At 41.4% G+C, this 25681-nt stretch overlaps 1 protein-coding gene across 1 annotated transcript; it reads left to right on the forward strand.

The window, feature by feature from the left end:
• Positions 1-254: 254 nt before the first annotated feature.
• Positions 255-11479, forward strand: SC5D (sterol-C5-desaturase). Its single transcript, XM_043901311.1, has 5 exons — positions 255-389; positions 5674-5891; positions 6650-6782; positions 8910-9010; positions 9350-11479. Exons 2-5 carry the CDS (start codon positions 5682-5684, stop codon positions 9803-9805), a joined length of 900 nt encoding a protein of 299 aa, XP_043757246.1. The 5' UTR covers positions 255-389; positions 5674-5681; the 3' UTR covers positions 9806-11479.
• The last annotated feature ends 14202 nt before the right edge of the window (positions 11480-25681 follow it).

The following is a 25681-nucleotide window of genomic DNA, read 5'->3' on the forward strand; positions in this document are numbered from 1 at the left end:
ACTGCGTTACACACGCCAGCGCCAGTGAGAAAGCAAAAAACAAACAAACAAAAATCCAACCTAAAAACTCCACGCTCTGCCACCTTGATACCTAAATAGGGTCCCCGCCTCCCTTCAGCGGGAAGGGGCGAAAGGGGCGTGCCCGAGCGCGCGGAACCCACGTGACCGCTGAGAACCCCCGTCAGCCAAGTCGCGCGATCTGCCGTCATATCAGCTTATGTCGCTAGCCTCTGATTGGCTGGCGGCGCCGGCAGCCCCGAGCGTGAGGTCAGGCTACGCCCTTCCCTACTTCGGCTGCTTGGCTGACCGCGGAGATCCACTAGTTGGAACTGCAGGGGCCCCGAGGAACCAAGTCGGCAGCCGGGCAGCGGGCGGTCGATTCTTTCTAGGTAAGGATGACATGGGGGCTGGGAAAGGAGGCCGAATACACCTGAACGGGATGCGTGAGGAGAGGAAGAAAGGAGGGTGGTGGGGTAGAGAGTCAGGCAAGACCCAGGAGGTGAGAGCGTGTCTGTCCCTCCCCTTCTCCCCCATCCCGCTGGCGTTTGTTGACTGCTTCCTGGACGTAAGGCCCTGGGCACGAGATGGGGCTCTGTCTGCGAAATTTGGCTCAAGGACTCCTGCGCTGATCATTGGCAGGGACGAGCAGGTAGCTGGGTGGGGGCTGTGATGGGGCGAGTGCCGGGCGCAGGGCACGCGCGCTGGCCAGGGGCTGGCGGGAGGCGAGTTGCGGCCAGAGACCTCCAGGTTAGGGGCCTCTGCCTGGCCAGAGCGCGTATTTCAGGGCACGAGGAGGCTTGGACGTGAAAGAAACAGAACATGAGAGTGGACCTGAAGAAAATGAAATGTTTGATGTTGGCTATTGCGAAAATCTATTACAAGGCAAATCCACTGAACGCTAGTAAAGCGTTTTGCGACGAATTTCTTTCTGTTCTTGGGAAATTATTTTTTTTTTTCTTCAAGAGGCAAAGGAATTAGGCTGAAGAACTGGTGATTATTTGTGCAAGCCCCAGTTATTGTAGTGTAATTAAGATGACTATAGAGCCCCTGGCTTTAGGAGTGTAAACAGTTTAAAATTATATGCAAAAGTATGTGAGCTTCTAAGGTCATTGAGAATTTAAAATTTTAAGGAGCTGAAGAGATAGTGATGAAGAGACTGTAGAACTTGGTTAAAGTCTGTGGATTTTGCAACCAGCCTGAGGGTGATTGAATCCCAGCCCCAGCATTTGTTTACTTGATCGCTCTGGGTATCTTGTGTCCAGATTTCTTATAAGAATAATACTAGTACCTAACTTTTAGGGTGTATCTTGAAAGGATTAAATGAGTTAATATTTACAGTACCTCATATATAGTAAATGTTGATACTAGAAATGAGCAATTTTTTAAAATCAGATAACACTTTTTTTGCCTTAGGTTAGAGTAATTTTGACTCGGCTGTAGTTCCTGTAACAGTAGTAATAATAAATAGCTCCTGTTCCTTGAGGAGGTTCCACATGTTAGATAATGCCACATCGTATACTTCATCCCTAAATCTTAGAACAGTTCTGTAACCTAACCTAGATATGCTTTCTCTATTTCATAGATGTGGGTTTGAATATAAACTTCAAAATTGAATTGCAGTTTTGAGATCATAATTGTTAGTGCTTTCAAACTTTTTTTTAGATGTCAGAAATTCCAGCAATATATTTGTGAATACCTGATTACTACATCCCACAAATTCCGGAAAAAAAAACAAACAAACTTTAAAACAGGTTTCATCTCACAGTATCTCAGCTGCCTCCAGATGGTCTGAGGTACATTTCCTCCTTTCTTCTAGGTACTGGCTTACTATCACAGCAGTTATATACAGGGAATATGCAAATCAATACAACGCTCATGGTCTTCAGTTAAGAGTTTTTTTTAATAGGTAGGGCCTGAGAGCTTATTAAAGTCTTTACTTACATCGAATATTAAAAGTAAAATATAAAAAAAAAAGTTAGAGAATGCTCATGGTTAATGTTTGAGTTATTTTTGGCTACACGGTACTGTTCCAGATATTATACTAAGTCCTCTACATAGGAACCTTCAAGTTTTGAACTTTGAAAGGTGTGAACGTGCATTCCGTCAGCATCAGTGAAATTGCAGCTTGCCCTCCGTCTCCTATTGCTGACAGTCCTTCAGCTCTACCATCTCCCTCCTACTCTCTCCTACTGTCCCTCCTCTAGTCAATAAGTCTTCTTGCCTGTTCACCCGATGCCAGCCCCTGTCTGTATACCAGCTATTGTACTGTACTACTGTACTTTTCAAGGTATTGTATGGTAAGATTAAAAATGTTTTATTTTTTGTTTGTTTTTTGTGTATTCTTTGTGTGAAAAGCATTAGAAACCTATTACAGAATAGTACTATATAGCCGATTGTGTTATTGGATACTTTGGCTGACTTCGTTGGACTTAGGAACAGAATTTATTCATATGTAGGAGACTTTCTGTATGTGGAATTATGGCTGTTTGGTATTACAGGTAATATGCAAGACTCGTTCACCAACTCTTCAGTTCAGTTCAGTCGCTCAGTCATGTCCGACTCATTGTGACCCCATGAATTAAAGCACGCCAGGTCTCCCCGTCCATCACCAACTCTCGGAGTTTGCTCAAACTCATGTCCGTTGAGTCAGTGATGCCATCCAGCCATCTCATCCTCTGTCGTCCCCTTCTCCTCCTGCCCCCAGTCCCTCCCAGCATCAGGGTCTTTTCCAGTGAGTCAACTCTTCAAATGAGGTAGCCAAAGTATTGGAGTTTCCACTCTCACCAGCCTTTAAAGTGTGTGTGTATGCTAATTTGCTTTAGTCATGTCCGACTCTGTGCAGCCCTATGGACTTAGCCTCCCAGGCTCCTCTGTCCATGGGATTCTCCAGGCAAGAATACTGGCACGAGTTGCCATTTCCTTCTCCAGGTGATGTTCCCAACCCAGGGATCGAGCCCAGGTCTCCTGTTTTGCAGGCAATTTCTTTACCGTCTGAGCCACTAGGGAAGCAGCCTTTAGTGCTATAGCAATATTCTTTTCAGTTGTTAGGTTCTTCTTAAATGTTTGTTTCTGATCTTACTTAATGTACGTGACCTGCTGCTCTGTCCTTTATGGCTTCAACTTCAGCTACAGCTAGGCTCCTTTTGATCTTCAGATTCATGTTTGCAGGTAGGCTGCTGCTTTTATCCTGGAGTCCAGATGAGTCACAGCAATTAGACTTAAGACCCAAACTGAACCCATCATTCCTCGTACCTCAAAAGTTCCTGTTGCACCCAAATATACTAACTCCACAATATTCTCTATTTTTGATAACATCCTAGGTTTCTTTTTTTAGTCGATGTATAGTTGATTTACAAAGTTTTATTAGTTTCTGATGATAGTTTTTCATATTTTTCTCCGTTATGGTTTATAACAGCATATTGAATATGTTCCCTGTGCTATATAGTAGGATCTTGTTGTTTATTCTTTCTGTATAGAATAGTTTGCATCTGCTAGTCCCAAACTCCCATTAGACTTCTTAGTCTCTATTGTCTGAGTTCAGGCAGTCATCCTCTCTAGGTTAGTCTACCACACTAGTTAGGAGCAACCAGTCTCCCTGTGTCTTATCAGTATAATACATTCCTAACACAACAGTTTTTATAAAATATGTGTCTGTTTATACCTCTTTCCTCATCGAAAGTCTTTCGTGTCTGCCCTGTCATGTGTGAGGGAAAGTTCAAATTCCTTATCAGGGCACCAGATCCAATAGCAAAAGCAGTCTGACACCAGTTTCCTTTTACCAGGTTCATCTTACAATCTTTTTTTCCCTCTGCTTCACCCTCCTCACACTGTTAAGCATCCACCTTGCCACATCCCATGAGCCATGAATGTACCATGGCCTTTCCATGGCTTTGCAGTTGTTATTTCTAATTGAGCTAATTATCCCTCCCCCACCCCTTTTTTTTTTCTGGTAATGTCCTTCAAAGCCCAAATCAAAGTACTTCACTGTACAGCCTTCTATTGTAATAGCAGATAGTTGTGTTGTCTTTTCTAATTTTGTACAGTTTGCATATATCTACCTTCATTGTAGAACTTCTGGGTGGCCTGGTGGTAAAGAATCCACCTCCCAATGCAGGAGATGCAGGTTCAATCCCTGGGTCGGAAAGATACCCTGGAGAAGGAAATGACAGCCCACTCTAGTATTCTTGCCTGGGAAATCCCATGGACAAAAGAACCTGGCAGGCTACAGTTCATGGGGTCCCAAAGGGGTCAGACACAACTTAGCAATTAAACAGCAACCTTAATTGTAGTACTTGTCGTATTGATGGGACTGTTCTGTCCTATAGCTGCCTTACTTTGAAGATGGATTTAGACTGAATCTTTTTAATCTTTGAATGCTCGTCACCTGGTGTAGTTCTTGATACTCAATTGTTTGAGTGCATTAACAATATATGATGAAGGATATATGTCAATATCTGATATCTGTATTAGTTGATCGTAAATTTTTTTCCATGTCCACGTGAGAAAAAATGCTTGCAACTCATATCACAAACAAGGGGCTAAATGCCCTAATAAATAAACAACTTCTAGAGTTTGATTTTAAGAGACTGAAAACTCAAAGGCAATTTTTGGACTCTTTTTTCTTATTGCTGTTGTTCAAAAGTTTTAGTTATAGATGAGGGCTGTTTAGAATACTGTGCACATTTCTCACTACCAACAGTGTAGTGAAGAATGAGAAAATAGATTGTCAGTGATGGAGTCAGTGATCAGCCCACAAAAGCTGACTGTGAATTTGCTGAACATTATATGCAGGATCAACTTAAGTTTTTCAAAGTTTAAGCATCTGGAAACAGGAGCTGGCCTACTTTCCTTTCAAAAGGCTAGATAATAAGCATTTAGGCTTTGTGAGCCATGCTGTGTCCGTTACAGTGACTGAATCTTGACTTTGTAGTATAGAGAAGCAGCTATAGACTATGTAATAGACACATGTGGACATAACTGTGTTTCAACCAAGTTTCTTTACAGAAGCAGGCACTGGGTTCAGGCCCTGTGGGACCACAGTTTGCCAACCCCTGACTACTGGGGGGTGGGTGGCGGGGGCGGGGGGAGAAATGTAATCTAGTTTTTTGTTCCATCAATGAGAGCTCGGGTCAGTCACAAAAATAGGATAGTCCCTGACTTTTTTGGTTGTGGTCACATCATAGATCCCTTTTAGGAAATTGACCTGAAGTCTCAGCGCTGAAGCAAAAGTCTTTGAAATATGAATCCTTTGTGCCATTGAAACTTGTAGGGGAAGGAGAAAGCCGTTTACCTAAATACCTTTGCTATTTGCATGCTAACTATTACCATGTTCTCTGGCAATAGGATATAGTGGAGGCAAACACTGAGATGCAATTAGATCTGGATTTACACCACCCATCAGCCTGGCCTTGGAGAAGAAGTTTTGTGGGCCCCAGTTTCTCTCACTGAGCTTTGGTGTCCCCATGTATAAGATGAAGAGACTGGACCCTAGTCCAGAGATGACATTGAAGACCCCTTCTGGCTCTAATGATGGCATTTACAGGATTGTAGTAGCAGCAGGCTTGTACTTCATATGCCTATGAAAGCAGGAACTTCATATATAGTTTTTCTGAAAAATTTTTGTTTTGAGAAATGTCAACATGGGAAAGTAATTGTTACCTGTTTATCCTTTAGGGGCTAAGATGGATCTTGTACTCAGTATTGCAGATTATTATTTTTTTACACCGTATGTATATCCAGCCACGTGGCCAGAGGACAACATCTTCCGACAAGCCATCACTCTCCTGATTGTAACAAATCTCGGTGCTTATATACTGTATTTCTTCTTTGCAACGCTGAGTTATTATTTTGTCTATGATCATTTATTAATGAAACACCCACAATTTTTAAAGGTAAGTGGTTTTCTTATCTATTGTTTAATTACTGTTACAGTAAAAATAGCAATGTGATGTATCAATATTTGTGAGATTTTCAGATTAAACTGGTTATAACCTTTAAAGTTTCTAAAACCGGCTCCAAATGGGATATTTTTGGAAGAACTAGTTCTCTCTCTCCTTTCCTTAAACAGATAAATAAACTGTACTTTTTTTTTTTTTATCTGTAAGCCTGGTCTTGCTAGACACATAGATAAGAATTTCTTTGCTAATAGTGATGAATTAATAAATGTAGACATTTGTATAATTATTTTAATATTAAGCTTTCACAAACTGAAATATGCTTTTACTATGTATATAATTTTTGACTAGATAATCCAAACTCAGCAGATATAGACCTGTTTAGTGACTTTTCTGTTTCAGTTACTTGTATTTGTCAGTCACTGCAAAGAGTGGGGAAAAAAGGTAGAGAGGGTTGGGGATGGAAGTTAATTATGAAATAAATGAATATTCTGTAAATAGAAATTTGGAATAGAGATTTTGTAGGAAGGGGAGAAAAAGCTTTAGAATTTAAAATATTTGTTGCATTTGCTTCCTGCAAAAGGAATGTTTTTCTTATACACCCCTGCCCAAACAGTAACATTTTAGTAGAAGCAGTTTGGAGGTAAGTGCCTTTATATAAAAGAGACGTTCAAAATCCAATCTGGAACAATTGTGTGCTAGTTTTGTTTAACATAGATTTTGCACTTTGTAAGTATTGGAAACTTCATTTTCAGAATCAAGTCTCTCGAGAGATTACGCATTCTGTCCAGTCAATGCCATGGATGAGCATCCCCACGGTTTCACTGTTCCTGCTAGAGGTGAGAGGTTACAGCAAACTCTATGACGGCATAGGAGAGTTTCCATATGGTGAGTTTCCATATATGGTATAAGAGTTTCCGCATGGACTGTAAACTTCAGGCAGAGATGGGTTTCTTGAAGGAGTCAAATCTGCCTCTTCTTTTCTTCAAAATACTTTTGAAAATTTCAATTTGTTTTTATGTGTGCATGCTTGGTTGCTTCAGTTGTGTCTGACTCTTTGTGGCCATATTGACTGTAGCCCACCAGGCTTCTCTGTCCATGGGATTCTCCAGGCAAGAATACTGGAGTGGATTGCTATGCCCTCCTCCAGGGGATCTTCCCAACCCAGGGATCAAACCCACATCTCTTATGTTTCCTGCATTGGCAGGCGGGTTCCCACTAGTGCCACCTGGGAATCCCAGTTTGTTTTCAGTATTCTACTTTAATTCATTCATGTCCTGCCACATATGTGCATTTCTTTAATTTCATCTCAGCCTTAAAGTCTTTCTTGTAGATGAGATTGTGCCCAGGAGAAGATTGACATCATCAGAGCTAGAGCCTTGAATTTGTTTCCTATTACCTATTTAATTCAAGCATTTCCCCCCCCCAAAAAAAAAATAAATCTCAAGTAATCGATACTTATAGAAAAATCGGAAGACAAATTTTTTTTAAAAAATCTATCATCACTTATTTTTTTTAAAAATCCATCATTATTTATATCACAATATTGAAACCCTTGCTATGCATGCTGGTTTGGACTCTGATTTTTTTTTTTCTTGCCAATGTTTATGGCCATATTTTCATGCCAATTAGTTTTAGAATTACATTGCATAAATATCCATTTAAATAAACTTTATTTAAATAATCTATACTTTTAGATCTTTAGATTGTTTCTTATTTTTCTATTATAAACAGTGCTGCAGTGACTAAACTAAAGTTTTGTGAAATTCTGGAATTACTTCATCAAGGTACATTTCTGGAATCTAGTATTAGAAAGTAAGAGTAATACATAGTTAAAATTTGTTGTTCATATGTACCAGCTTTAGTTGTAAGCTTTTCACGTTTCATCACTCCCATCTTATTCTATATTAATCCTATGAGGTAGGCACTATGATATGCTCCTTTAGAGGTGAGTAAATTAAGTGTACAGAAGAGTTTCAGTAACTTGCTGAGCTCACTTGACAAGTAAGGGGTGGATCTGGGGCTGAAATCCACGGTTGTTGGCATCAGCACCCCTGCTCTCCTAGTAAAAGTTTAGTTTTCAAAGGAGGAAACAAAAGTCACACACCAGGTGCTGAATTGGCTCGGCCTTGGAAGGTGGGCTGAACTACGAATAAAAGTAAAAGGAGAGCGGTTTGAGTAAAGATACAGAGGCAAGACTCTGAAGATGTTGGGAGGATGCTAAGTGAACCAGGCTGGTTAGTACATGAGTAGATGAGGTTGGAAAAGTCAGAAGGAGTTGGGTTACAGAGTAAATGCTCATAATATCATGGCTTAAGGTAGTTTGTGGAAAATAAAATTCTAAGCAGAGGAGGTAAAATATGTAAAGATATGTGTGTTATGAAGATTAATATGAAAAGAAAAATAACATTATTCTCCAGCATTTAATTAATAAAGATACCATAGGAATATACTCTTTCTGTTTCGTAAGTATCCTCATAGTTTAATTAAGAAATACTTTAGGTAGGACACTTCAAGTTTTTATGAGAGGAAAATGAACAGATCCCAGAGTCAAGGGAGATGGAGGTTGTGATGCATTGAATTAACAAAGCAGATAGTTGGCAGTGTTTGGGTCTAGTATCCTGTTTTGTCTCCTTAGACGGACTTGTCAAAAGTAACCTCTGAACGAACTTATGGTTGCTGGGGAGAAGGACAGATAGTTAGGGAGTTTGGGATCAACATGTACACCCTGCTATATTTAAAATGAATAACCAACAAGGACCTACTGTATAGCATAGGGAACTCTGCCCAGTGTTACCTGGCAGCCTGGATGGGAGGGGAGTTTGGAGGAGAGTGGATACATGTGTATAGATGGCTGAGTCCCTTCACTGCTCACCTTAAACTATCACAACATTGTTAATTGGCTACAACCCAATACAAAGTAAAAAGTTAAAAAATTTATTAAGGAGGGGAGAAAAAGTAAACTGATCCTAGGAGCTGAATCTTGATTCTGCCATGTCCTTTTGTCTCTTGTAGGCTGGTTTCAACTCGTTGCTAGTGTCTTGTCCTTTCTCTTCTTCACTGACATGCTGATCTACTGGATTCACAGAGGCCTTCATCATAGACTTGTATATAAGGTAATAAGCTTGACTCATTTGTAGAGGAAGAGAGAAAATATACATTTCAGCAGTGGATAGCTATAGATCCTGTCTCGTTTTCAAGAATTTCCTCTAACTTACTAAATACCTAAGTAGCCTTAGTCATGATAGGTACCAGGTACATTTTGTTTGTATCCTTTATGAATCTGCATGGGCTGTGCTAAAAATCTTACTGTCTTGGGGATTTTCTAAAGTAATTTGCTAAATTCAACAGGATTTTTTCAGATAGATCATTTCCCACACCATGAGCATGAAAAGCTAAGTAGAATGTTGCACTGGGTAGAGTCTGTGGCATTAACATGGTCTCTTCTTCCATAGCGCTTACACAAACCTCATCATATCTGGAAGATTCCAACTCCATTTGCGAGTCACGCTTTTCACCCTCTGGACGGCTTCCTTCAGAGTCTGCCTTACCACATATACCCTTTTATCTTCCCGTTACACAAGGTAGTTTATTTAGGCTTGTACATCTTGGTCAATATCTGGACAATTTCCATTCACGATGGTGATTTTCGTGTTCCCCAGCTCTTAAAGCCTTTTATTAATGGCTCGGCTCATCACACAGACCACCATATGCTCTTTGACTATAATTATGGGCAGTATTTCACCTTGTGGGATAGAATTGGAGGCTCTTTCAGAAATCCCTCCTCCTTTGAGGGGAATGGACCTCTTAATTATGTGAAGAAAATGGCAGAAGAAAAGCACAATAGTCATGGAGGAAGTGGTTATAAAAATGAAAAATTATTCAATGGAGAGTGTACCAAGACTGAGTAGATTATTTCCCAATTATTAAAAACTTTTAATCAAGGAAAAATAACCTACATACGTTACCGTGAGGAGGCATAGCAAGTGAACAGTATCATTTGAAAAATCAGTATTGTGGGTATAGCTGAGGAATGCTCACAATGGTAGATCAAGGGAACGTGGATGTGTACCACGATTTTAACCTCGTGGTCCAAATACTGGATGTTGGTCTAAGGAACAAGTTGTGTCTTTCTAGCCAGCAGATCTGTAATTTGTATAGCCTCAACAGCAGTTTTTTAAAAGATAGAGGATAAATTATTGAGGGGAGAGGGCTGTGTCCTTTTGCCTTAATTTGTGCATAGTCATTAAAGTAAAATTCATTGTGGTTAATGATATCAAGACTAAATGGCATAACAAAGAAGTACTAATATGAAGATGGTTTCTCGTATCAGAAATGATTAAGTATTTGGTACAGTAAGTTCCCTACATAAAAACAAGTTCCATTCCGAGATCCATGTTCATAAGTCAGATTTGTTTATAAGTCCAACAAAGTTAGCTCATCTACCCAACCAACACAATTGGCTATTACTGTTACAGTAATTGGCTATTATTATTACAATCTATTACTGTTCTGTAATAGATTTATAAGACTTTTCACACCAATAATACGTAAAAAACAAACACGAAAAATAAACGTCTTTACTCTTAGAGTACAGTACCTTGAAAAGTACAGTAATATAGTATAGCAGATGGCACATGGGCGGTCATCGAGGGAACAGGTGAGGAGAGTTACTAACTCAAGGAGGTGGGAGATGGAAGAGCTTCAGATCATCAGCAATAGGGGATACCAGCTACGTCACCACTGCTTTTATGCTTGCTTCAGACATCGGGCTTGAGATAAAAATACTGCACAGCACTGTACAGTGAAGAACACAAAAGCACAATCCCACAATGTCACGCATGTGACAGTGTCCACTAGATATGTGAATTAGTGATTGGACATGTGCACGCATGTCCTCGTCTTTGAAGGTTAGAAACGTGAAGGTTCGTATGTAGGGGACTTACTGTGTTGGTATGATAACTTGTGCTTTGTTCAAGTAGAAACATAGATTTGAAAAAAAATCATAATGTATTATCAGCTCAGTAACCTGATTAATAGCTGATGTTACAAGATTATTATCTTTCCACACATAGAAAACTTACTCTCTGGTGACATCGTCAATGAACAGATACATTGGAATTTTAGAAAACATTAGTACTGCCATGATTTAATCCAGATCTGGGATTAAAGATTTTGATGGTTATTGTTTTCAATTGTTATTTAATAGGTGTAAAATGATGTGATTCTGAATATATGTAGAAAGGGAAATTTGATGCCCAGGTAATATATTTAACTCTACTGGTTTTTTAATTAAATTGATGCACTGCACTTTTGATAAGTTTCAAACTTACAATCCTGTGATTTCTATAAAAGGAAATAATTGCCAAATGTTTTAGGCCTATCACTGAAGATTAGTTTAGAAATATTATTTCAATACCCTCCTGTTTGTTTACTTCTTCCCGCTCCCTCTGCGAAAAGATTTAACAGATAACTTTGACTAAGAAATGTCATGTGTTGTAATATAAGTATGTTGGGAAAACATGGTTGGCAAAGGTATTGTCTAATCTATTTATGTAAACAATAAAAGTTGATTATGACTGTTATTAAAGTGTATCAGTTAAATATTATAAAAGCATAAAATATTCTTTGTACAAATTTTATATCAATGTGAAACCTTAGAAGTGTTGTGGATTGTCACAACTTTTAGAATATCTCCAAATGCTTGCTATCAAGGGGAGAAAGAGAGAAGGGAGTGCCACTTTCTTTTTATATTTCATATCTGTTATTAGATTCTTTTAGCAAGACACCAGTCATAAAATTTAATGCTTTGAATCCAGAAGAAAATGTTTGTTTTTTTCCTTTCTGTTTAAGTTATTGTTACAGTGTTGCTTCACTTAAGCATACCAGTATACCATTTAGTATTTTGTAAGTGGTCAGTGCATCTAAATGCTTTTCACTAATCCCCATGGTCCCTGTTTTCCTCTCTGCCTGAGAAAAAAAAAGAAAATTAAGAAGTAAACTTTGTTTCCCGAAATGATGAAAGCTAATATTTATTGAGCTTTTATTCTTGATCAGGTAAAAGTCCTTGATGTAAGGACATGAACCCAGCTGGTAACTTTCCTGAGGTTATTTCTCTTCCCATGTAAAGTACAGCATGAGTGTTTCCGGTTGGTGAACAGATTTCCACAGTTACCTGAGACCCAGGCTCCTTCCACCTCTGGGCTCTGCTATTCTCCCAGTTTACAAAGTCTTCTCTGTTGAAGGAGCCAGCAGGGGAAGAGAGTAGAGTGCCCATGTTGCTTTGGACGAAACTTAATCATGTGGCCCATCTAACTGTAAAGGATTCTGGGAAATGTGTCCAGCTGTGTTCCTGGGAGGACAGGGTCACAAGTTGTTTGACCAGCTAGCCATTTTGCCATGCTCATGTGATTTATTTTCCTCTTTTTCAGGGTCCCAATAAAGGTATTGAGGGAATGAATGAGCTCGAAAGTATTTCAAGTTATCCATTCACTGGATGTCTTAGTTCTCTTAATTCCATAACTTCACTTATGAGTGTTAAAGTTTCCTCTAGATTCTTAATACTGTGTAGCTAATAGAAAAGAAAGAATATAATTTATGATGGAAGTTTCCTCAAAGATCTTAGTGGTAAACTAGTCTCCGCCCTGCCTCCTCTCTTAAGTTCTAATCTTATTAAGCAGTATTATGTTAAGTAATACAAACAGTGTTTTTTGTGCACAGTCACCACATCATGCTGTTTTCCTTTAGATGCATTCAGAAATTGCTCATGGAAGTGAGGATCTAAATTCCTTCCCATGGGAATATCAAGTGAAAGACTTTAGAGGAGTTCAGAAATTGTTCATGGACGTGAGGATCTAAATTCCTTCCCACATGAATATTAACTGAAAGACTTGCCTTTGAAAGTTTTTGTGGCTGTAAGACAGAAAATCAACAGACTTCCTTGGTGGTCCAGTGGCTTAGGCTCCACGATCCCAGTACAGGGGACACAGATTCAATCCCTGGTCAGGGAACTAGAGCCTGCATGCCACAATCAGAGATCCTGCATATCACAACTAAGCCTAGGCACAACCAAATGAATGAATGAGTGAATATTTTTTTAAAAAAAGAAAAGGATCACACTTCCCCCTTTTATGGTAGGAATTGGGAAATAGATGGAGACAGTATAGAGCACGTTGCAAAACCTGAAGACATACTGAGTCGTTGTCCTTATCTCCTTGTCTCGGAATGCTGTAATTTCCCTATTCCTCACTGCCCTTTATTGTGGTATGTGTATGTGTGTTTTCGTTTCCTCTCTCATCTTCAAAAGGCAAGGATAGATGGGCAGCGAATTATGAATTCTGTTTTGGACAGGCAGAGTTTACAGTGCAAGCAGATTATTTCAACAGAGATAACATCTGAGAAGATGGAGATAGGGAGACAAATTAGAACAAAGATTTGAGATAAATTCAATGAGAAGAGAAGTTTGAGGCTATGAGGTTGCCAAGTAGAACATGGCTAAGGGATATCCGGAGAAACCAGTTTGAGGGGGAAAGAGCTTCCTTTGTCTTCCTCACTTCAAACTCAAAACACTTGAGTGGCAGTCATATCAGCATTTATGACTTTCTATCATCTGTCATTGTTACATGTATCCAATTTATTCTAGGCTCCACCTAGATTCTTACATAAAGTGGAAACCACATGTGAATCATCCTTATATTAAACCATATGTCCTTATTGAATGCCCAAGACCTGGCTGAGGTTTGATAAATACTTTGCTGAATGAATTAATAAAATGGTGGCAATGTCATCCTCTTCAATAATTAATGAACCCCTACTAGGTGCCAAACATGGCATTAGGTACAAATATTTAATCTGCAGGATCTTAAATGTTGACTTTTTAGCCAACCACTCATTTCTCACTTATTCATTAGCTGACATTTGGTGAGTACCTTGCAGAAGTCAGGAGAAGTAGAAAGGAATCAAAAATGGTCCCCACATCAAGGATAAACTTGCTCCTTTCTTTCTCACTCAGTCATACCTTCCACTGGAAGCAAAACCCCCCAGTACCCTGGATTCTGACCCTACGTGAATTAGTAATGTGAATACCGATTAGGGGGTTGAATGACTCTGTGGCATTATTACATAACAGTGTGCTCTGATACAAATAAAAGAAAAATTCTTCAAAATTATATTCCCTGATAGCTCAGTTGATAAAGAATCCACTTGCAATGCAGGAGACCCTGGTTCGATTCCTGGGTCAGGAAGATCCGCTGGAGAAGGGATAGGCTACCCACTCCAGATTCTTGGTCCTCTCTGGTGGCTCAGCTGGTAAAGAATCGCCTGCAATGAGGGAGACCTGGGTTTGATCCCTGGGTTGGGACGATCCCCTGGAGAAGGGACTGTATAGTCCATAGGGTCACAAAGAGTTGGACACGACCAAGCAACTTTCACATCACCAAGAAGTGACAAACCTAGGAAGATATTAGCTTCAGCTAGAGTGTAATTCATCTCAGAGGAATTTTAATAGATGATCTGAGCTTCTGAGTTAAATAGTTTTGAGTCCTGTCTGCCATTTGCAAATTGTATGACCTTGGTTGATGAAAGTACTGCCTACCTAATACAATTAAACAAGTTAGAAACACTCAATTAAATGTTAACAGAGCCTATTATTCATGTAAATTGTGCTGAATGCCTCTTTCTAGGTTCGATGATTATTGTCATTGTACCTAGGATAACCTTTCACATATTTTGCCTTCAGTCTTTCTCAGTCTAATTCAGATGCTTAATAAATAGAGGTTTTTCATTCTTCCTTTGTGTCAGTTTTGATACACCATTTTCAAGAAAAAGAACCGACTGCTGACTTTGTCGGTTTTTCTCTATTCGTTGATCGTCTTCCATATCATTAATTTCTGCCTCTTTTTATTCCCTTTTGTTGGTTTTGGGTTTATCTCTTTTTTGCCCCCTAACTTCTTAAGGTAAAAACTCATGTCATTGATTTCTTTTTTCTTTACAAATATAAACATTTAAAGCCACAAAATTCCATCTAAGGCCTGCTATGACTGTATCTCACAAATTTCGATAGATTGTGTTTTCATTATTACTCAGTTCAAATTATTTTCTATTTTCAAGGAGATTGAGTAATGACTTTGTCAATACCTAGTACACAGCCCTTTAAATGCATTATCTTGTTTAATTTTTGCCCGATAGGCACCATTCCCAGATGCCACCGGCCAGGCAGCTAGCTGGGTGGGGACATGACGCCACCTCCCAGCAGCCCAGCTGCCTTAGAATCCCTTGAGCCTCCGGCTGCCCTGGGACTCAGCCCAGACCACCATGCGGCCCAGGACCTGGCCCCAACCACCAGCAAGCCAACACTAGCCCTGGGACCCAGACTCAACCACCAGGGAGTGGACACCATCACCAGAAGCCCCTGGGCCACATCCTCCTCTCTCCCACCCCCCACCAAGGAGTGGGCTGACATCAGCCCTGGGACCATCGTGGCTCTGTCCAGCTTTGTCAGGCCCCAATGTACTCAGCAGTGGGGCACCAGTCCCAGGACTCGCTGGGCCCTAGCCCTGCCCAACTGCAGCCAGCTCCAACCCCAGAACCCAAGGGCCCTGGCGCCAGAGACTGGGATCTGGCTCCACCCGCCATAGGGTCAGTGCTCACCCTGTGTCCCCTTGGGCCCCAGTGGGTGGACACTAGCTCTGGGCCCCCCTCCCAGCAGCCAAAGACCCCAGGACCCAGTTCTGGACCCTTGATCTCACCCGCTAGTGGGTGGGTACCAGCCTCAGGACCATGTGGCTCTGGCCCCACTCACCAGATGCAGAACTATCATGGCCCTGTGGCAGTCTTGTTAATTAAGAATCAGAAAAGAAAAAAAAAAAAAAAAAAGAATCAGGCCCACCCAGCAGCAAACCAGCAACAAAAGTGGGATTCCTTCAGCTGTGCAGCCAGAGCCACCAGGATCTGGCCCTGCCCAGCAGAGACCAGCCCAAACCAGACCAGGGACCTGCTACACCTGCCAGCGTGCCTACAATAGGCAGCCAGTCACAAGGGCAGAACCCACGCAGCCCACATAGAAGGCACCTGTAAAGCACAGAGCTCTGGTGACCAGAGGGGACGGCACTGCTGGGCCTCATTGGACATTTCCTACAGATGTCACTTCTCCAACATTGGGGAATACAACCCACCTACAAATAAAGACAGTGAATTAGGCAAAATGTGGTGACAGGTAAGTATGTTGCAAACAAAGGAACAAAAGAAAACTGCAGAAGAACTCGGTGAAGTAAAGGTAAGCCATCTACCTGACAGATACTAATCATAAAATGCTCAAAGAACTGGGTGGGGGTTGGGTGGGGAGATGAATGTATCAACAGGATGGAAGTTAGAAGTTTTTAACAAAAAGTTAGAAAATATAAAGATGACCCAAATAGAACTGAACAATAACTGAAATTAAAAATACACTAGAAGGAATCAATACTAGATTAGATGATACAGAGGAATGGATCAGTGAACTCGAAGACAGACAAGTGAAAATCACTGAAGCTAAACATAAAAAAGGAAATAGAATTTAAAAACTTGAGGACAGTCTAAAAAGAGAAAAGGACGACATCAAGTTTATGAACATTCACATTATAGGGATCCAGAAGGAAAAGAAAGGGGCAGAGAATGTGTGTGTGTGTGTGTGTGTGTACACATACATATATAACACCTGACCTGCCTCCTGAGAAATCTATATGCAGGTCAAGAAGCAACAGTTAGAACTGAACATGGAACAACAGACTGGTTCCAAATAGGAAAAGGAGTACGTCAAGGCTGTATATTGTCACACTGCTTATTTAACTTATATGCAGAGTACATCATGAGAAATGTTGGGCTGGATGAAGCACAAGCTGGAATCAAGATTCAGGGAGAAATATCAATAACCTCAGATATGCAGATGACACCACCCTTATGGCAGAAAGTGAAGAGGAACTAAAGAGCCTGTAGTTGAAGGTGAAAGAGGAGAGTGAAAAAGGTGGCTTAAAACTCAACATTCAAAAATGTTAATCATGGCATCTGGTCCCATCCCTTCATGGCAAATAGATGGGGAAACAGTGGCAACAGTGATAGACTATTTTCTTGGGCACCAAAATCACTGCAGATGGTGATGCAGCCATGAAATTAAAAGACGCTTGCTCCTTAGAAGAAAAGTTATGACCAACCTAGATAGCATATTAAGGAACAGAGACATTACTTTGCCAACAAAGGTCCATCTAGTCAAAGCTATGGTTTTTCCAGTGGTCATGTATGGATGTGAGAGTTGGACTATCAAGCAAGCTGAGTGTCGAAAAATTGATGGTTTTGAACTGTGGTATTGGAGAAGACTCTTAAGCATCCCTTGGACTGCAAGGAGATCAAACCAGTCAATCCTAAAGGAAATCAGTCCTGCGTATTCATAGGAAGGACTGATGCTGAAGCTGAAACTCCAATACTTTGGCCACCTGATGCTAAGAACTGACTTGGAAAAGACCGTGATGCTGGGAAAGATTGGAGGCAGGAGGAGAAGGGGATGAGAGAGGATGAGAGGATTGGATGGCATCACTGACTCTGGACGAGTTTGAGTAAGCTCTGGGAGTTGGTGATAGACAGGGAAGCCTGGCGTGCTGCAGTCCATGGGGTCACAAAGAGTCGGACATGACTGAGTGACTGAACTGAACTGATATATAAAACTTAATCTTTTAAATTTTTTATTTATTTTATTTTTGTCTGTGCTGGGTCTTTGTTGCTGGATGAGGGCTTTCTCTAGTTGCGGTGAGCAGGGGCTTCTCTCTAGTTATGGTGCTTGAGCTTCTCATTGTGGTGGCTTCTCTCGTGGAGCATGGGTTCAAGGGCATGCTGGCTTCAGTAGTTGTGTTTCACGAGCTCTAGAGTACAAGCTCAGTGGGTGTGGTACACGGGATCAGTGGCTTCACAGCCCGTGGGACCTTACTTCCTGGACCAGGGATTGAACCGTGTCCCCTGCATTAGCAGGTGGATTCTTAGCCACTGAACCACCAGGGAAGTCCCAGATAACATATATTGAAGTCTTCCCTCACCTGGGAAAGGAAACATCCAGGTCCAGGAAGCACAGAAAGTTCCACGCAGGATCACCCCAAAGAGGACCACATCAAGACATACCGTAATTAAAATGGCAAAAAGTAAAGCTAAAGAGAAAATATTATAAGCAGCAAAGGGGAAAGCAACAAGTTACAAACAAGGAAACTCCCATAGGGCTATCAGCTGACTTTTCGGCAGGAATTCTGGAGGCCACAGGGGAGTGGCAGGTTATATTTAAAGTGATAACAAGGAAAAACCTACAACCAAGAATACCTGGCAGGGCTTTCAATCAGATTTGCAAGAGAGATCAAAGGTTTTGCAGATAAGCAAAAGCTAAGAGGTCAGCACCACCGAACAGCTCTACAAGAAATGTTAAAGGGACTTACCTAAGTGGAAAATAAAAGGTCACACCTAGAGAATATCAAAAATACGAAAATATAAGGTAAGTTATTCAATGTCACACTGAGAGTTTGTAGGCTGGAATGATAACTTGGGTGAGAAGGTTAAGAGACAAAATATCATCAATTGGATATTCAGATTCTCTCTAAAGCAACTATGCTAGAGATATTGCTCCATTTGTAAGCTTTTTTTGTGTGGTGAGGCAGTTGTAGAAAAAATAATGCCTTGATGTATTTATTTGGCAGTTATGCATAGTTCTTACAAAATTCCATCATTTGGAGTCCCATGCTATAGTAAATTGGGGCATTTGCTCGTCAGAGTTCTGAGTAAGAGCTGGCCTGGGAAGTTTCCACCTTCTTTGGGGTGCTAGGTTTCTAGCTACTTGAGTCACAATTAGGAATTAGGTGCTGCTTCCCCTGTGTCCGGAGCAGCTCTCTTCACAATAGCCAGGGCATGGAAGCAACCTCAACGTCCATCAGCAGATGAATGGATGAAGATGTACATACATGCAGTGGAATATTACCCAGCCATAAAAATGAATGAAACAATGACATTTGCTGCCACATGGACGGACCTTGAGATTATCATACTAAATAAGTCTGATAAAGACAAATAGCATATGATATCACATATAAGTGGAATCTAAACTATGACACAAATGAACTTATCTATAAAACAGGCAGACTCACAGACATAGAGGACTTACATGGTTGCCAGCAGGGAGGGAAGGTAGAGGAGGGAGGGATGGAGTAGGAGTCTGGGGCTAGCAGATGCACACTTGTATACACAGGATGGATAAACAACAAGGTCCCACTAGGTAGCACAGGGAATTATTGATATATTCAATATCCTGTGATAAACCATAATGGAAAAAATATGAAAAAGGATATTTATATTTATATAACTGAATCACTTTGCTGTACAGAAAAAATTAAAGCAGTGTGAATCAGCTATACCTGATGCAAAGAGCTGACTCATTGGAAAAGACCCAGATGCTGGGGAAAAAGAAAAAGAAAAGACCCTGATGCTGGGAAAGATTGAGGGCAAAAGGAGAAGGGTGCAGCAGAGGATGAGATGGTTGGATGGTATCACCAACTCAGTGGACATGAATTTGAGCAAACTCTGGGAGATAGTGGAGGACAGAGGAGCCTGGAGTGCTGCAGTCCATGGGGTAGCAAAGAGTCGGACATGACTTAGCCTCTGAAAAACAACAACAAAAATCAATAAATAAAAATTCAAAAAATAGAATAGGGGGAAGAAAAGAAAATTAGGTGCTTCTTGATAGAGAAATATGTAAGATGTAGGGCCCAACCTTAGAACTTGGTCAGGATGAAGAATGAGGATTCAAAAGGATACTCTCTTTGAAGGGAAGGATTTTCTCTCTTCCTCTTCCCCTTTCCCAGCAATTCAGTCCTGCCACCATCAGGTAGGGTCAAGGAGGGAAGACCGCATGCCAGAGACAGTCTGGTGGCAGGTGCTGGAGTTCCAGAAGTTTAAGGAGTGCTTTGTGGTCCCTGTAAGGTTCAATATGTTCATTTTATTTCAAAATAAAGTCTCAAAGTATATTTGACTGATGGCTTAAAAATGAGTGAAGAACTCACTATTTTAGGGAATGTGGTTAAGGGAGGTCTCGGCAAGGAGGTGACTGTCGGGGTAGTGTTTAATTTCCTGCCACAGTTCTGTCCTGCCACAGCAAATATTTGAAATGGTGGACCAGTGTTCCATCTTGGTTACAGCTCAAAGTTTTATTCGGCAGACAAAGGATAGTCCACCCTCAAGGCATGAGGGCGAGCTGACCCCAAAGGAGAGGCCTCGATCCTCTTTTCATATGTTCTGTCGCCTCCCCTCTGAGCCCGCCCTATGCAAATTGGGCTAGCCAAGAAGGGGGCATATTTGTTTCACCTAAAGTTCTCCCTTTGGTCTGCAGATTTTCTTTTGTTCCGTTTTCACAGGTTTTTCTCTTTCTTGGTCTTTCAACCGCTGCCCTCTTGGACTCCTTTTTCCTATTCTGACTACCTAACAGTGACGTTTGAAGAGACCTGAGTGGAGAGAGAGAGAGAAATAGCAGAGTCATGTGGTGTCTGGAGAAGAGTGTTCAGGGCAGGTCTTTAGTGTGAGCTGAGCCTGGTAAGAGCTGACAAGCTTATGGAATTGCATGGAAGTTTATAAGGGCAGAGGTAAGGAAGTGAGGAGGCCAGAGGAGGGACAAAGTGCCTGCAGGTTGCCTGAAATGCAGAGGCGTGAGGACCAGGGCCTAAGGATGAAAGGAGAGAGAATCTGAGGTATGATGTTTGATGACAGCACTGCAGTGTTGGATCAGTCTCAGAAGGAGAGAACTCTTCACACCACTGTCTCATCAAACACCTGGGTCTTAGTCACTGAATAACCATGGTCATCTCACTTAATCTGTCCAGGTCTTTGTTCTTCACTTGTCAAAGGAAGGGCCAAACTTTCAGTCTCTCCCTTTTCTCGTGAAATGGTCTTACATATTCAGTTCAGTTCAGTTGCTCAATCGTGTCCGACTCTCTGCGACCCCATGAACCGCAGCACACTAGGCCTCCCTGTCCATCACCAATTCCTGGAGTCCACCCAAACCTACGTCCATCGAGTCGGTAGATTAGGCATTAAGTATATGAATGAATGTTGATAACTATGCAAAACACAGAATCTGGAAGTTACTGTCTCTCTGAAAGCCTGGACTAAATGTGAATATAATTTGGGGAGAATATTGTTTGTAACAGACTCTGGAACTGTGTTCTCAGTGGGTTTTTTCTCCCCTGTTTTGTTTGTGATTTCGTTGTTTTTTTTTTCTGGCTGAGGTTGAGTAGTTTCTGCAATGTGACTGTAGGTGGAGCAGTCACACTTTTCCCCATGTTACCACAGAAAAAGCAGGAGCACCCACCCTTCATGTCTAGACAGAGGACGTGCATGCAATCATAAAATCTTTGGATGAGAGGGCTCTGGAAAGGTCATCTACTCCCTCTTGTGTCTTTAGAAAATCTTGCTGCTCAGCCAGGCTGGCGATAATGTACCCTCCCTGCTACTTCCCTTTTAACTGCCTTTAAAGCTCCACTGTTCCATCCCTAGGCATGTATTTTAGAATCAACAATGAAATACACCAAACAGTGTAGGTTTATATATGAGGGAATAATAATAAATAGATATTATTTATGTATATATTTACCCAACGTGTCCTGCTGGAGAGCAGAGTGGTTCTCTACACTCTGATGGTTCAGTAAATGTCATCTCTGGATTCTCATCAAACATTTTCTTTATCCTAGACTGAGATTTCTCAGTTTTTGGGGTCCTGCTATAGACAGGGAAAACATCAGGCAAATATATATTTATATATATACACATATATATTTAATTCAGGCAAATATATTTACAAAATGACAGGACTGAAAATCAGTAGGGCAAGATCCGGACAGAAGCTGCATCCCCGTGGCCCCAGGAAGACCGTATTCCATCACCTGTTGCTCACCCAGAAGCAGGTACATGAAAAGATTTTTTTCAGTTATATGAAACTAGTATACATCAACCCCGAATATTCATGGGAAGGACGGATGCTGAAGCTGGAACTGTAACACTTTGACCACCTGATGCAAAGCGCTGACTCATTGGAGACGACTCTGATGCTGGGAAAGACTGAAGGCAAAAGGGATATGGGCAGAGGACGAGATGGTTGAATAGCATCACTGACTCAATGGACATGAGCTTGAGCAAACTCCAGGAGATAGTGAAGGACAGGGAAGCCTGGCATGCTGCAGTTCATAGGGTCACAAAGAGTCGGACAAGACTTAGTGACTGGACAACAACAGGTATCCGTCTAGAAGTTTTTCTATGATGTTAATGTCTACATATCTAATCCTGTTTCTTCATTAGAAATCACAGTGTTTCCCCTGCTTTGAAAAAATCTAGGTCTCAGAGTTAATACAGCCACATTTAAGGATGGATTAAATATTTCTTAAAATATTTATATATTTGGCTGTGCTGGCTCTTTGTTGCAGCCTGTGGGATCTTTAGCTGTGGCACAAGAACTCTTAGTTGCAGCATGTGGCATCTAGTTCCCTGACCAGGGATTGAACCTGGGCCACCTGCATTGGAAGAATGGAGTCTGTGCCACTGGACCACCAGGGAAGGACCTAAATATTTTTTAAATATTTAAAGGACAATGTTTTCATGATCACTATTAATCATAATACTGCAAGTAGGTTACAGAGCATATGTGCAAACCTCCCAGCAGGGGAAAGAAGGCCAGGAGTTATTTGAATCAGATGTTAGACACCTTCTCAATTAAACTCTCACCCAGTTTCTGCAGCAGGAGAGTAGCTCAGCTGCCTATGGTGTTGCTGCCTCTTCTGCCCCAGTTTTACACAAATGCTTAATTATTTTGCATGAACAGGTTGGTTTGGAAGCACAGTTTGATTCACAGATGGGAGAACACAAGGACCATCTTCCTGAAGGGATGTGGAAATTCTCAAGTATGTAGGGATAATGCTGTTATCATTTAGATAAACTTGTTCATTCAACTAGAACATAGCTGTGAGCACCTAATGCATACTGGGCTTTGGGCTAGGAGCTGGGAGAGAAGAATGAACAATTAAACATGAATATCAAAAAGGTGTAGTGAATATTTTCATAGGAAATGTACAGAAATCAGCAGGACCTAACCCGGAGGTGACGACAGCTCTCTTGAAGGATGCTATTCTTGACCAGAGGCCTGAAGGTGACATATGAGTGGTCCCTTAGAGGAGGACTCCAAGTAGAAAGAATTGATAGAGGAAAGTTCAGAGTTGGAAGAGCATGGACCATGAGAGACAGTGAAGGTCTAGCAGGGCTGGAATGTAGAATTCCAGAAGGAGACTGGAAAGAGACTGAGGCTGGAGTGCCAGGTAAGACCAAATCCTTGGGGAGGCGGAGCTTTTTTTTTTTTTTTATTTTATCAGCAAAGAGGTTTGGTTTTGTCCTAAAAGCAAAGGAATGAGTGCATTCAGTGAAGTGACAAGAGATCTGTGTGTGACAAAACATGCTGCCTGCTATGTGGATGAATGGGCGGCGGGGAGATACAGATTTGAAGCAGCATATAGATGCTCATAAAAGCCATGAGAGAGGTAGCCCAGAGAGCGGGTGCTGAGTCAGAAAAAAGCCAAGGACAGAATCCTGAAGGACATTTGAAGGACAAGTCAAAGAAGAAGAGGAAGAAGAAGGAGGACTGGGAATGGGAGCTGAAGGAGGAGGAAAGGGAGGAGGAGAAAGAGGAGGAAGAGGGAGGAGAGGAGGAGAGGGGGAGAAGGAAGAGAAAGGGCAGAGGGAGGAGGAAGGGGAGGAGGAGCAGAGGAGGATGACCACTAACAAAGGAACTCAGAAGGAGCCAGAGACACAAGGTTATCCAGGAGAACATTGCTTTGCAGGAGCCAAGGTAAGAGCCTGCTTCAAAAAGGAGGGAATCAAAGCTGGTGTCGAATGCTGCCCAGCAGCCTAGCACAGTGAGGGCTGGGCATTTAGCACGGGGAGGTTGGGGAGGTTGTGGGCAAGGTCACGGCCGCCAGCCGATGAAGGGTGGTGGGAGCGGGAGCTAGGTGACAGTAGGTACCAGACGAACAGTCGGGAAGGACATGCACTTCAGGAAGTGAAGCTCCAAATTTGGGGGGGAAACTAGAGCCAGGCGTGGATGGTAGGGGCCTGGGTCAAGGTGGGGGGTGGTTTATAAATATGAGTAATTTGGAGGGTGACGAATGGACTGATGGGATTAAGCTCCAGGCTGGAGCTTACTGAGAAGGCTGGAGAGGCTGAGATTAGGGGACAGGTAGGACAGTAGCTGAGAGGGGGAGGAGGAAGGACCCTCTGCTGTCACAGGAGGCCAAAGGAGGGGCGAATGGGCTTGGACCTGGGACGACTGTGGGTTCCATGACAAGAATTTGAGAGTGTTCGAGTCTGGTGAGTCATTTTCTCTGTGAGGGAAAAAAGGAGTAAGGGTACCTTTTTTGATATACCCGTTGCGCAAGTTTAAAATCCTAGCTGAAGAGGACTTTTTTGTTTGTTTTGTTTTTGCCACGCTGTGGGGGTTGTGGGATCGACCAGGGATTGAACCTGGATCCCTGGATCCCTGGTAGTGAGAGCTTGAAGTCTAAACCACCAGACCACCAGGGAATTTCCATGAAGAGGGCGTTTTTTTATAAAAGGCGAAAGATTTATACGATCTGAAGAGAAACCAGAGTATAGAGGGCGTTTTTTTAAAAAGTATCCCTAAAAACAAAAGGTATTATTGAAGTTGAGAGAGAGAGAGAAAATTCTTAAAAAACAAACAGTATTATTTATTTAGTATTGTATTTAAAAAAAAACAAAACAAATTTAGACAAATGTAATTCAGTCGAGACCGAGTTTGAAGCTAAGAAACACTGTGAAATTCTGCTTGTATCAGTTGATTGTGGGTACACTAAAGATATGAAGTCAAACTAAAATGGTGTCTCTTCCTCTAATAAATGTTTTATGATCAAACCTAATGGCTAGTTGCATTCAAGCAATTCACCTTACACATTTGGGATTTAATGCGTTTTCTCTGAGCGGTTGAATGACTACATAATCACTACTTGCAGTAGGATTATATTAAAATCAGATAGCTTAATAAACGTTATAGAACTGGATAATTAACACAAGAACCTGAACTTAATTAGATACTCACAGAAAATGCTGGCAATAAGCAAGTGCCTTCTTTAATATCCACTAAAATGCACTTTAAGTGCATACTAAATAGCACAGCACAGTCTAAGAAGAAAATACACACATAGAGTCAATGAAGTTTGAAGAAACTAGAATAAATGACTTATACTTTTATTCATATGGAGCCCACCCTGGGGGAGGGAGAGAAGCTATGTAGGGAGGCCTTGAAAATTTGTTGCTTCCTTGTCTTATCATTTTGCAGAATCCACTGTTCCAAGCCATTAAAGAGTTAATTGTCCTAACTGAAGCTGAGATCTTTGTGGTATCAATTTTGAGAGAAGGAAGCCCTTGTCCTCTAGAAAGGACCTACAAAGCATCAGGAAGTCCCCTGAAGAGCAGGAACCAATGTTCCTTTTGTTACAACGAAACCTACAATTTTATCTATCTTCAACCTAGGTGCACAGACAGGAAAATTCCCCCAAGTAATCACTATGAGATTTCTTCCCATCTGAGCATCTTCAGTCTCGTCTCTACAAAAACTGACCGCGTATTAATTGTCCTCTATAACAAGGTGGGAAGGGTAACTTGAAATCCAGTGGTACAAAAGCACAGAAGCTCCCTGCCCCACTCAAAATATATTTATGACTTCAGATTTGGTACAGCCG

This window comes from Cervus elaphus, chromosome 1 (genome assembly GCF_910594005.1).
Source record: "Cervus elaphus chromosome 1, mCerEla1.1, whole genome shotgun sequence".
Classification (NCBI taxonomy): Eukaryota; Metazoa; Chordata; class Mammalia; order Artiodactyla; family Cervidae; genus Cervus; species Cervus elaphus.